This window comes from Cebidichthys violaceus, unplaced genomic scaffold, assembly GCF_023349555.1.
Source record: "Cebidichthys violaceus isolate CVI_PGR_0920_01 unplaced genomic scaffold, fCebVio1.0.p SCAF_65, whole genome shotgun sequence".
In the NCBI taxonomy this organism is placed as follows: domain Eukaryota; kingdom Metazoa; phylum Chordata; class Actinopteri; order Perciformes; family Stichaeidae; genus Cebidichthys; species Cebidichthys violaceus.
In genome coordinates this window covers 1151200-1165179 of record NW_027176872.1, presented here as the reverse complement: position 1 = coordinate 1165179, position 13980 = coordinate 1151200, and the positions used below count along the sequence as shown (strand labels likewise).

Sequence of the window (13980 nt, the reverse complement as noted above, 5' to 3'; positions counted from 1 at the left end):
TCCAGATCCACTCAGAAGCCGACAATGGAAACTGTTGATTGGATGAACTATCTATCAATCAAACTCTTACTGAAGCAAGTTAGTCCTTCAGTCGCCTTCTCTGCCCGTCTTTCGATGAAGCAATATTCTCTATTACTGATGCTGTTGCAGCAGCTTCGCCAACTTCTTTAAAGAATCTGCCGTGCAGGTAAATGCAGGTCTGCCTTGTCTCTATGTAATGGAGTAGTGCAGGGATGACGTGTTTTTCTAGGCCAACCTCAGAAGTTAGCATCGCACTGGTTCCCTCGACAATTTGGATTTTGGATTATTGCGGAAAAATAAGCTCTGTGACAAACACAAGTTTACGATGCTGCAGAAGTAAAAAGCTAACGTCGGGCTACAAACGAGCCACGCCGCAGTCACATGAGCGTGAGTATACACAACGAGGCTGGAAAGGCGGGCTCGTCTGCGCGATGGCGTTTAGTGGTCCCATTGAGCCACTTGTTAGCAACCTGCCTTTTTGAAGACACCACTCTATATGCAACGCTAAGATTCTTCTGCAAATTTCCTACTGGAACCATACCGTGACAACCTGGGTCATTTAAATAACATTTCTGGTCCGCTGTGAGTCAGCATCTGAGTCATTTCTGCACTTTTTTTTTTTTTGGCGAGGTTCCTTTCTCCTGTTGCTCTTCTGTCTAGCGGCTATAATTAGTGAGAGCTTAGAGATTACATTGTTGCTGCAAATTTGGGATCCAGCCACGTAGGTTTAAGCAAAACACAGGCTCTGTGACTGTCAACGAATTTGCGACGTAAAACAGTCAGGAGGAGGAGAGAATGACTATTTATTTGTGAAGAAAGCACCATCTCATGGCGACACCATTTCATAAGCTCCACCTTTTTGTAAACAAATAGTACATGAACTTTTGTGGGTGTTTGTCTTCACCGTTAACAGAAAAACAGAGAAGAAAAGAACATCCAAACGTGATGACTTATGAGACATTAGTCACTTAACTTCATGTGGTACACCTATGCAGCACTCTCTTTGTTAGAATCCACTTGGTTGTTCACTGTATATGGCTTAAATGAGAAACGTATTGGTTCACTTTAAGCCCGCTGGCAGGTGAAGCTGGCCTCGTATAATCCCAAATAATGTCTAAATGTATTTTCAGTTTTGGTCCTGGTTCAGTATAGAGCCTAGAAAGCTGGAAGGTTTGTTATTATTTTTTCCGGAGTGGAGTGCTGGGTTTGGTAAAGCACTCTCTGTGTAATCACTTTAAAGCCCTGGAACACTGTGACGAATGGGTGGATGAGTCACATTTTAACAGCAATGGAAGAGGAAATTATGCGACTCTTTGAAAATCTCGCTCTGTACTCCCTGGGCTTCCTTCAGATTAGATAAACAGTTCTGTTTAATGAAATGAAATATTTTCAAATAATTGGCTGTCAGTGTGCATGTACCTGCAGCCCTTTATGGCGAGGTATTTCTCATCTCTTTAACTTCCCCTGCTGCCATTATGGTATGAAATGTTTCACATATAAAAAAAAATAACAGAACCTGTTTAAATGTGATGTACTGCTTTAAAGTTGAACAATTTTCCCAACTGATATATCTCAACTACTAGCCTATTCATATTGGAATATGAAATGTGCTGATATTCATGGTCCCAAGAGGATGAATCCTCATGACCTTTTCTTCTAGCGCCACCAGGAGGCTGACATTAGTGGTTTTAAAGTCCAACTGAACTGATTGCATTTAGTCAGCCCCTTTTTAGCATTATGTCAGTGTTGTTTTTATTTATACTAGTTTTTAAAGTATTAAAAGGAAGTAGAAAAAAAAAATGAGTGATTGACAGCAAGGCAACGGGAGAGAAAGTAAATAAACTTTGGCAGACAGCAATAGCATTAGCATTGGCATTAAGGAAGGAGCACAGTGGCCCCCAAACAAACCAAATATAACATATGCAGCTGCATACAGAAGTTAGCAGTGCACTTTTCATGTCCAATTTTTTGACAAATACCTGCAAATTAATGCCATTTCCATCAGCTTTTGTCTTTTACTGGTTGTGTCTAATTAGCAAATCTTAGCTTGCTAACAGGCCAAACTAGTTTGGCTATCATGGCAAGCTATACTTGCTAAACATTAGCATGTTAGCTTTGACACTGGAAGCCTGTTGGCTTTGGATGGCGTTAGCATATAGCAATGGCTAACTTATAACTGCAAAGCTAGCAGTAGGAGGAAGCGACTTGTAACAATGTGTGAACACAGGTGGAATAAAGGGAGGTTCTTCTGTTCTCCTCAACATTGCATGAATGCAGCATTAGAACAGCCTCAGAGCTACAGTTTGATAAAATAGGTTTGTTTGAGCGGTGAAGCCACCATTGATGCACCGCTGGTGACAAACTGTTGACAACATCTCAGATAACAGCTTATCTGAGATGTGCGTATGTCTGGCTTCTAACAGTAAGACTACGCCAACACTTAATCCAGCTAATTGCGTTATCGAAAGCAATGCAGCGTCGGAACAATTCATTTGAACTGCAGGCTGTGTTTCAAATCTTTTTTTGTCTCTAAAACTCTAGTCTGCCAATTCTAATATGGAGACATACTTTTTTTTTTTTTTCCTCTAACATTTTGTGAGTCACAGATGCCACAAAGTTGGCCGGCGCGCTGCCTTAGATTACTTACAGAAGCGAGTACATCCGCGGTTTTCCATGTCACCTGAATGAATTATCAGATGTTTCCAGTGTCACACTACTTTGTTAACCTTTACGCCCGCTTATTCAGCTCTGCTCCCTGCCAGCAGAGTGCGGAGGAGAGAGGAAACACACTCCAGGTGTTTAGAAATGAGGTGTGTGTGTGTGTGCGTGTGCGCGCGTGTGTGTGTGTGTGTGTGCAGGTAGATGAGGCTGAGCTGGCCGCTTTAATCACCCCGTTCTCCTTTCCCTCCTTCCCTCTGGCCCTCCACTCATCTCATTACAGACCAGAGAGGGTGAAGAGTGAGACCTGCATAGACCTCGGCATTAATTATTGAACCCTATCTTCTTTTACTCCAGCTCCTCCTCCGCAGTCTCTGATAACCTTAACTCCCAGCCATTATGCAACGTGGTAGGTATAGTGCTGACATCCAGAGAGAGAGAGAGAGAGAGAGAGAGAGAGAGAGAGAGAGAGAGAGAGAGAGAGAGAGAGAGAGAGAGAGAGAGAGAGAGAGAGAGAGAGAGAGAGAGAGAGAGAGAGACGTCGGGGATTTAACCATTGAGAGGCCGCGCCGCACGTGACATGTTTGCCAACACAAGCAGATTTCTCCTTCTTTTTAATTGGGTTTTAATTATGCCTCGTCGCTCCAGTTGAGCTCCGGCGCTAATTATTCCACTCTGGTTTAAATCGGTGTTGTTGTGGCGAAGAAGAAGCAAACGATTATCAAAGCTGACATTTGACTCCATGCGTTGTCTTTGTCGTGTCGGCCGAGTTCCGCTCCGCTCGCTCCCTCCTGCCATGCCCGCTCAATTGGAACCACTCAGTTGGAGGCCGGCAAATGGAGGTTGATGAGATCAGCGTGGCCAAGGCGTTCGGACAACTTGAGGGCGACCTGACTGTGATGCTGAAAATCTAACCGTTATCTCCTTCTGTCCCCCGTCCCTGTCTTTTTGCTTTGTGTGTGTGTGTGTGTGTGTGTGTGTGTGTGTGTGTTCATGTGTGTGCGTGTGTGTGTGTGTGTGTTTGTGTGTGTGTGTGCGTGTGTGTGTGTGCGTGCTTCCTGCAGGTTTGAAAAGTCAACATCAAACCTCGACCCCCCCAAAGCCTCCGGGCAGGAGAAAGAAGACGCTGCCAAGATGTTCAGCACCAAAAGGTCAGCACAATGTCACTTTTGATCTATTCTTATCCACTCCAAAAAAAAAAAAAAAAAAAGAAGCCCGGCAGAAATCTCAGGGAATTTAAAAATGGCTTCTGCTGATAATGGCTGACATTTCTGTTCAGCTATGTCCCATTGATGACTTTGGATTCGAAAAGACATTGATGTGAAGAAAGGTGATGGTTGATTTCAGGTCACAACAAAAAAATCATTCCATTTTGTTTAGTGTAAGATGTGGGAGTTATTCTCTGTTGATATTTTCAGCTACCACATTTCTAAATGGCGCACAGAGAAGTTTAAATACTTTCTCTCACAGTCTTTTGTAGGACGTTTGGGAAACCCGGTTCTCAGTCTTTCCCTGCTTGTGTGTACATTCTGTATTTTTAATGGGACTGGCGGTAGCGTACGTCTGCATACATCATTCATCACTTGACTGGTCACGTTGCTTAGCCGGTGTGTGTACGGTGGGTTAGGTGGATCAAAACAAAGTGCGTTTGGTTGTTTCTGTGTGTGTGTGTGTGTGTGTGTGTGTGTGTGTGTGATATCATGGTACTGTGGGTGAGAAGATGATTAAACCAAGCCAGCTCTCCATCTTCAGGGAGCTGTGTCAGCACAGGCGATGACACGAATATGCTCAAAATGACTATAATAGGCTGCCATCTTGAAATTCAAAGACTCCAAAAGCTCATTCACAGTTTCTGCTGAATGCGACATAAAGCAGGTTTTTTTTGTTGTTGTCGTCCCCCCCCTCCCCCCCCCCCCAAACTGCTGAACGAAACATAAAGCGGGTGAGGAAATCTGTGTATCTGTCAGGGATCGCTATGTGCTGCAGTCGCTTTATTATCTGTGGGTTTTTAAAATTGGCTCTACTCTTGGGCTCCCTCCAGTCACCTCAAACCACACTCTCATACGACGCGAGACCCAAATTAAAAGCCTTTCATTAAAATGTAATCAGTCAAATGTCTGAGCAGAGCAGCCTAGTTTTGATTTGAATGGAATGGAAGTGTGTGTGTGATAATGAATCCAAAGCGTTGGCACATCTTTGTGCGTCTCACTTTTTCTGCTTAGTGCTCTCTCCTCCGCTGAGCCGCCTCACCATAATGGATAAACGGAGAGCGTGCGCATCCACAGCGTGATTGTTTGTGTGTGCGCGCGCTCATTAAAATGGAACTGGAGCGCCGTTAATCTGCGTCTTTCATTCTGCATGAGAACATTTATGAAGTGACGCACCATATCTTTGATTTGGGTTGCAAATTGAAGCTCTTTCTTGTCGGAGCCGCTTCTGCCTGCGAGCATTAATCTGTGATTTGTAACTTTTTTTTTTTTTTTTTTTTTTTTTTTCTTTTTTTTTTAGACAGATGTCTTAAATGTTAGTTTGTTTCTTCGTGGTGGGGGTTGATATTTAATATGTTTTGCCTCGTCGGTAACGAGCTGCGGTTTTATACGATTTAAGAGTTTTTATAAGTCGAATTACGGCAACCTGTACAGCTGTGTCAGTCCATTTTTCATGGATGTAGCTACTGTAGATGGTCATGTAGGAAAATGACGTCCCCCAATCACCGCACCTATCTGGACAACTCAAGAGAGCTCTCATCCCTCCCTACCACAACTAACAGTCACTGAACTGCTCTGTTTAGTAATACAAGCGGTTGCAAACTCCCAGTTAAGCCACATTATCAAAACCTCCTAATGAAAATGAATGCTCCTCAACTGTCAGTTATGATCATCCACTGCACTGTCAAATGCCATGTGCACCATTTTCATCATTACACCACATTTTTTCCAATGGACAGATTGTGTAACAATATCAACATTTGCCTTCATTTTCTCTTCCCAAAAGTTAAAACCGTGGGATGTTTACAACCGCCGAAGTTCCAAAAAGTTGACGCATTGTAAATAAACAAGTTATTCCCTTCACACTGCTGACTGGAGGCACTTTTGGAGCAGCTCCTTCACAGGTCTTTCAAGGTTTGTTCAATGCCTATTTTTTGCTGTTTCTCCCCGCCAAAAGGTTTCATACATGGCTCCTGGCTTCTTATTTTGTGGACCGGTGTGGGAGGATAAGACCTACAGGAATGTTGTCACCATGTTGTTGACTCCTGACTTGTGACTACGTGCCATCTAAATGGATAGCAGTGACTGCACTGCTTGGTGGTTCATGTTCTGTGACACTGCTTGTTCAGCTTCCACCTGCACTGGTGCGGATGTCGTGTAACTCCACCACGCGACACAGCCTCACTTTGACCCCAGGCTTCCAGTTGAAGTCACTCGGCGCTATCTTCCCCGGCTGTGGAGGTGTTCGCTCAGATGGCTGTCGCAGAAAGTAATTTGGTTTCCGCCCGTGGTTGTCAGCCGTACGGGGTCATCAATACAAAGTAGTTCCTCCCAGCTGTTTTTTTTTTTTTTTTTTTGGAAACTTACCGGGACAGGAACAGGAAATAACTGTCGCGCCGGCAGCGGCTCAGACGGAGATCACGGCGCGAAGGTGTCACAACCGTAACCAGTAATTGCTTTCAGTGGGAGCTGTAATGAAATTACCACAATATGAGTTGGACCCATTAGCGGTCGAATGGTGGACCTGACCTCGCCCAAATCTCTCCACAGCTTTACTCACATTTAATCTGACGGAGTTAATATATAATGTAGCCTGGCTGGGATGCGGGATGCCCCATTTATAGTGACGCACTGTGGAAAGGTGCCTTCCTGTGGCTGCTGATTCTCCCTCCGCTTCAGTGGATGACTCATCACAAACGATCCAAAACAGTAAAGAAAGTAAACACCTGTATCCCTGCCTGCACCTCTGCCCTCCTCTTTAAAGCCATCAATATGTCACATATTCATTATTGTATTGAAGCTTCTGGTGGCAAGCAAGTAATTACAGTCTAAACGAAATATCAGATCCGACATTGACCCCCCACGTCTCCTGACCTTCATAAGGAGTAATTGGATATCTGACTGTCTGTAGCTCTGAGCTGGTGATCGACATCAATGGGCCTTGCACTTGATTACTTATGCATGCAGGGGGGAAGAGAATGGTGTCGGGGGGGGGGGGGCAGTGCATGCTGGGATGTGTTAACCCCCTGCGAGGGGCCTGCTGATCCAATCATGATGAACAGGCTGTCACCCTGACGCCGCTCGCCGACTCTCCTTGGGCCCACCTTGAAGGGCTTTGCGACAGCGTCGCCGCGACTCATTCAAAGATATGAACTCGCTCGCACTTTGAGGACTCGGTAATGTAATAAACATTAGGTTGGGCTCGACATGATTGATTTTAGTTGAATACCAAGCAAGTTTCTGCATTCGATTATGGTGTATACTTAGCCACAGATGGTAGTTTGTGAGCGGCTGACAGATGTCCATTATAATAACATGACACCTCAAAAGCCCCGGTCAGCATTTTGACCATCTTTTCTACAGCAGTGCACAAGGTACTAATAAACAGTAGCAACAGTACTTCCAATTTGTGCTACAGTACCACAGAGTACTCCCCAAAGTAGTGGACGGGATCTGGGAAAGCGGTACAAAGAACACAGTAGTCCGATAACGATATACATTTCATACAAACCTGTAGATTAGCCAGACTTTATGTCGAAAGAGAAAACAAAACTGTCCATTTAAAAACATCAATTCCTTATTCAACTTTCTACTATTTTTCCACTTATTATCCAACGTATGAAATCACTTCCAATTTGACATAATGCTCCATATTTACTGTCCGCCATTTTATTTGAATGTCTGAAATATTTGCTGTGAAATCTATGCACCACGTAGTGCCTTCAAACGTTTGTACAGTGAAACAAAAAAGTAGTACCTGTTGCGTAGACTTCCTGCTAACGTCACAATGACGTATGTCACATGACGCAAAACGACGACGAGTGTCCAAAATCGCACTTTACTGCTGACTATAGACTTCTTTATTGCCATCCTAAGTTTACTTCCTGTCAGCTACTGCATTACCAAACAGAGGGGCCCATTTAGAACGTTTATGTTGTCAAGTTTGAAAAGGTCTTCAGAGTAAACTAATGAGTGACTGGAGGTAATAGTGAGCGAAGGAGTGACACAGCACAACACAATGCACTGCAGCTCCAAGACGTGTGGTCTTTTGTGTAAGCAAGAGCGAAAGAGGAAGAACTAATTAGACCTCTCTTTGAGTATCACCATCTTCACCAACATGCAAAAACACTTGAATACAAAAGAGCCATTCTGTTGGACAAAGACAGTGAGAGATGTAGGAAATCATGCAGTGAAGTACAAGTTGATGAGGGGGGGGGGGGGTCTGTTATAAAGAACATCATAAATGCGAGCGGGCCTTTAGATGGGCTCTGTGTGTGCTGCTGAAGCCTCTTTCCCGGGCGCGAGGCGACTATTGGACCCAGCAAAAACAATGTGGATCTAATCAGTCTCCCGGCTAGAGATGTCCAAGCCGGTCTGTACCTCCACCGCTTAGTCCATCGACGCAGACGTCAGCAGCTTCTTCATCAGGCAGACTTGGATGCAGCAGGTCCTGGACATGGGCAGTGACAGCATCAGTAATGGAGCCGGAGGACCGCTAAAAATCTGCAGGAAGGCGATGAGGAGAGGGCTTTCTGCTGACTCTGGAAAGAGGGAGGTATCAAATGTCAAGGGACGCATTAATCCCACTGTTTCTTTCATGGGCCTAAGCAGAGTAAGACTGGGTTAATAAGCAGGAAAAGGTTTTGCACGTGTCAGTGTTTGTGCACCGCATTTATATTTATATATGCTCTCGGTAAAGCCAGATGTCGTCGAAATCCCATCATCTTGTCATTGAATGTTGACATCAAATGTGTTGATTTATCCGCTCTCACTGCATGTTGTTCAGTCTAACTTCTCTTATTGATCGAGGGCCAGTCGACTCAACCGCTCTATTGATTTTGCGCGCTATTTAAAGGAGATTTTGGTGATTTTTGTGGGTCGATAATCAGTGGCCAGAGATAAGATCCCAGCTCCCCGCTGTGCGCTATGACATGCAGATCACCGGTCGAGCATTACAGCCGCCGCACTGAACGCCGTCGCAGTCGGTCGGTTTTGTTCACAAGGTTAAGACTGTTGTTGTATTTGTGGACGGATGAGGCAAGTCTACAGCTTACTGCAGGTTGTTTGTGGCAGAATTTAAGCCCTAGCCTCGTGTGCTACTTTCTCTCCTCTAATCGCCAGTGGGATAAACACCACTACCATGACAACGGATGTATGTTTTGACTGTCTGAAACACATGGCCTTGGTATTGAGTGCACTCCGGCAACTTTGGCGAGGGATGTTGACCCTGGTCCTCTTTCTGTTCTGATGAAAATGATTGCGAAAGAGCAACCTTGGCATTTTTCACTCTGTAGTGTTGGGAACTGGCGACCTTCTTGTTAGTGTACCCGACCAATATGTGTTGTGTTTTCATCGGTTGTGTTGGTTGTGTTGCTTGTGTTGTGTTGGGGGGGGGGGGGGGGGGGACGACAACAACGGACAACAGAAAGAGCCCTCGACCCCTCTCAAACCTGAGTAGACACTGGACTTAAAGCATTTAGTAATGCAAATTTTGCTTCACAAGAAGGTGACCTTTTATATTTTTGCACGACCATAGCTTGCTGTAAATGTCATTCATTGCCAATTTGAATAAGGTTAAAGCAAAACTGAAAATCTTTAGCTATCAATGTAGTATCACAGTCCTACAACATTGTCAGACTGTTAAAAAAAGTTTTTAAAAAAACCCTTATGCCTACATTACCCATAATGCAACATAATCACCGACAGTTCGGTTGGAGATTTGGCCGCGTTATGCTAGCAGTGACCGATTTTGCTGCTTATTTTTGAAGAATGAAGGCTTTTTTGAACTAGCATAACACGCTAAAAATGATACATTAGCAATATTAGCGTTCATTGGAAGTCGTGTTTCTTGCCACCAGAGGCCTCTTAAGCAGCTTAACAGCTAGTTAACTTTGATGTTAAGTGCTTGGCAGCTAGCAGAGCGGCGTTTAGCAGAGCTTGTTCTCCCAGTAGAAACCGCTGAAATGGTTGATAAGAGTTTTTGGGTCTGACAGCCATAATGATAAGCTAAAAGATGCTAAACTGGTAGAGCTGAGGTGTTTGGTAATTCTGCGAGGGTTTGACACGAGTAACGCCTTTTTATATTACACATAGTGATTTGATCTGTTAAGATATTTATTAGTACAACTTTAAACATCAGCTAAGCATTTGTATTTCATGTCTGTGATCCTGTATGTGTGCGTTCCATCGAGTCTAGAAATGTCATGTCGAGGCCCCTGAGATTCAACAAGTCACTGCTCTTGTTTTACAGCTTTCTGTTGAGTTGAGAAGAACTGGGGTAACATGTTGGTAATGCAGGGCGTGTATAACCAGGATGAATCCAGTTGATATTTACTGCATCTGTATTGTCGGGGTCTGTTCCCAGTACACGCAGCACATATTTGTATCTATTCATAACATATACCCAGCATTCTCTGCCACTACACTCAAAGTGAGTGGTGGTGGGGGGGGGGGCAGGGTGTAGCTCCACCCAGAGGATCCATCTCACCTCGTAAACCACGACATCAATGTAACGGAAACAATAAAAAAATAGCGTAAAGGTCGAGATGTAACACGCATGTTTCCCCCTCAGTTTCCCACCCTCTCACTTGTCACTCATTCTGATGAGCTGTCTGCTACAACCTAAAGGTGTCCACCTCTAACCGGAGGCCGTCAATCTGCAAGAAAAACCAACGGCAGAAATGGTCATGTGGTTTTGAACAAGTCGTGTCCACTGCTCACGTGTTTCTCGCTCTTACTCCTGTTGTTGCTGTGACCTTTCTGTGCATTAGAGCGACACGACAACCGCAGAAGGGTTTAAGGAGATAAACATGTGACTTATAATATAGAGCAGATGGCAATCATTTCTTGTTTTAATGTGTGAATTGGTGCATGTTGTAGTATTACATTTGTATTTGTTTTATGGTGGCAGTTCCACTGAAGCGCCTCATTGAGAGTGCGTTGCGGGTGCAGAACGAATCGACAGCTATACGTGTCCTCGGGAGCCTCAATTATGTGAGTGCGATGTATTGCCTCACATAGGAGATCAATGCACAGAGGTTGAATGTCACCCGGTGAAATTGGTGAAAGTGAGCCCTGCAGGCCACGGGCACCAGCTAATGAAATTTTGATGCAGCTTTATTTAGAGCTATATTTTACAGGATTACGTTCCAGGCTCCGTTTCCAACTTCAAAGGCGAGCTCTCACCACAGCTGGGGGTAGCGAGCCGAGCCGCTCCCCTCAATAGCAAGGTTCCTAACCGGTTTGTGCTTTTTTATTTTTTTATTTATTTTTTATCCCCCACCCTTTCTTCCATCATTCAAAAGGCTCCCAAGTGATCAGTTCTAATCTGACTCTTTATTTTCATCCTTCTTCCACTTCGCTCGGTTAATCCACGAAGGGAGATATGCCGCGGGTTTGTGTGTGGCTCTCTCGATTTAGATTAGATTAGTGCTTTCATCACTTGTGGCCAGATGAGAGAGAGAGTTACGGGGGGGGGGGGGGCGTTATAGAACTGCCAGCTCTCTCCATTAAAATGGTTCTGGACTGGTGACAGCTTAGCCCCAGAATAAACACTATTTCTGCAGCACAGACGCATTCATATCCCTCAGCTGATGTGGAGGCACGTCAGTGGTCGCATCTGTCGGTTGTCACAATGTGCCGAGTGCATTTAATGGGGCCAACTAATAGTCTCAAGATCACAATCTTGTGCGATCTATTTTGTGTTACCTTCCTGCTGGGAGATGCATCGCATCAAACTAAGCGCTCCCAATTTCTCGCTCTAAGCTGCATCGACGAAATGACAAGTGTGTGTTACTCTCTGCGATGTGCATGGGAAAGGGGGGGGGGGCATTGATGGAAGTAAATCTAACGTGTGAGAGACAAGTTAGTAAAATTATTTATTATGCCAATGGAACATCTGTGTCCACTCCTTTCTAAACATTCAAACAGTACTTTAACATGAGAAAGTGGGCACTTAATAATGAACAGCAGGTTTGTTTAAAACAATTTTTTTCTTAAATAAAACTAACATTTATAAATCCTGTTTTTTTTGTGAGTTGATACAAAAGTAACTGACTGTGTTAAATGGGCCTATGATATTGTCTCATATCGATCGCAGGCCCCCGGTTTGAATAAAATTGGAAATGTTTAATGGCAGACTTTGTGATATCTGCAAATATCGTGGTGTTGTCCAAATAATCGATATATTCTTGTGTCGCGGTGAAGCTTGTGGTTTACATCCCCATGCGTTGTCATGTTCAGTCTAACTGGAGCAGGCTTCTACAGGCTTGAGTTTGGAGCTGGAATAAACGGTTTGCATGGCAAAAGCCCTTCAGACAAGGCCTCGGTGTTTTCGGGCTGTTGTATTACATTTTTTATTACAATGCACACAGTAACATTTAAATAAAATAAAAAACAAGCAGATAACAGACTTCATTGTTCTTTCAGTATTTTTGCTTGAAAAAATATAACTCCATAAAGCATAAACCCCAAGTGTGTAGCACTCCTACTGCTGGTATATGGTAAATATGCATGTTACGGTCAATCTTCCCCTTTGGCCTCCCACAGTACCTCCTCATCTCCTTCCCTCTCTCGGTTCCTCTCCCTTTCTCCTCATCCTCCTGCTGGATGGAGGGTGTGCAGCTGGTGCCCCAGGAGACCGCTGACCTGTGGTGAACACTGAAGAAGAGTCAAATTAACGCTTTATTTCATTACTCGCATTTAAACACCAGCAGCGGCAGCGCTTCTCAATGTCATCCAGAGGGTAAACGCTGCTCAACCAGAGGGAGGGATGGGGGGGGGGAACGACAACAACAACAACAACAACAACAACAACAACATCAGCAGCAGCACATCACAAACACAGGAAGATCTCCACTACTGGAAGCAAAGCCGGTGTTTATTTTAATATCTCTGTGTATCTTAGACCACAGCAGTTATTTGTAATGCCGACAGGATCTCTCTCTTCCTCTCTTTGTCTCTGGGGGTTCAGCTTTACGCCATGCAAACAGATTGGGCCAGCGGTAGCCGGAGAGGGAGGGAGCACCTCGGGGTGGTTGGATGTGTTTGTTAAAGCATGCTAATTCACTGTGGGGGAACGCCAGAGGAAAACAGAACACCCATTTCAAAGATAGTCTGCATCTGTAGCTGTGCAGTCTTTCTATGTCTGGGCTTTTATCCTTGTGGCTCTGAGTATTCCATATCTTAGAACAGATTAGGGAAAGAAAAAAAATAAATATATATAGACAAAAAAATAACAAGTTAAGACAAAAAGTGCTTCAAACAGCCAGCAATTAGGAGTCAGATATGCAGCTTGTATGGCTATCTCCCCACTGCCATTGCATCTAACTCAATTTGCTGACTGCTGTGACATTTTTGTGATCATGGAAAAGTGCACTGGCTGAATTTAGAATTTATTGTCGCCGAGGGCCCCTGCTTCGTTGATGGATGCGCTCTGAGCTCATCCTTATCTGGCAGGAAGCATTAAAACATGAAGCGTACCGTTTGTTTTTCTGCTTTCTTTTTTTTTTTTTTTTTTTTTCCCGAAAGTGGCCGAGCCACAATGGCATCTAAGGACAGCAACGCTGGGGTCAGGGCGGCCAAAGTTAAAGGGATTCTGAGGGAGGGACTTCATGGCGGTCACTGGAGGACGGAGCAGAATGTGAAACTAATGTATGAATCGTCTTTTGATGAGAAATCACGCATAAAATGCGTTAAAATCTGTCATTAAGGATCATTAAAGATTCAATTTTCAACGTTTTAACCAAAATATTCATTTGAAACTAGTTTGAAAGATGAAGTTAACTTGCTTGTGAGACCGTTAAGCCTGTTAACAATGGTTATCCCAAAAGAGTCCATCAAGACAATGGCTGAGAATTAAAGATTTAGCACACATCTGTGTACGTGCGTGTCGTAAATAATGAACTAATCATTCAGTGTACTGAAGTATGTTGCTTTTGGATCATCAAATGTTCTGAGCAGGTTGCAGGTTGCAGAGGCCCATAGTAACACGATAGTCGGTCATACGATCAGCCACTTCGCTGTGATTGGATGAACAGCAAAGTGGCTGATCATATGACCGACCATCGTTGCGGTTACCAGCAGACCTTGTCGT

General features: G+C 44.1%; 1 protein-coding gene across 2 annotated transcripts in view; it reads left to right on the top strand.

The window, feature by feature from the left end:
• LOC137890489 (oxidation resistance protein 1-like) overlaps positions 1-13980 on the top strand; it is a 152310-nt gene that overhangs the window by 9670 nt on the left and 128660 nt on the right. For both annotated transcript variants that reach the window (XM_068734585.1, XM_068734583.1), the window contains exon 2: positions 3744-3830. In XM_068734585.1, the coding sequence (XP_068590686.1) occupies positions 3814-3830 (17 nt within the window). In that variant the 5' untranslated portion in view covers positions 3744-3813. The remainder of the gene's footprint in view (positions 1-3743; positions 3831-13980) is intronic.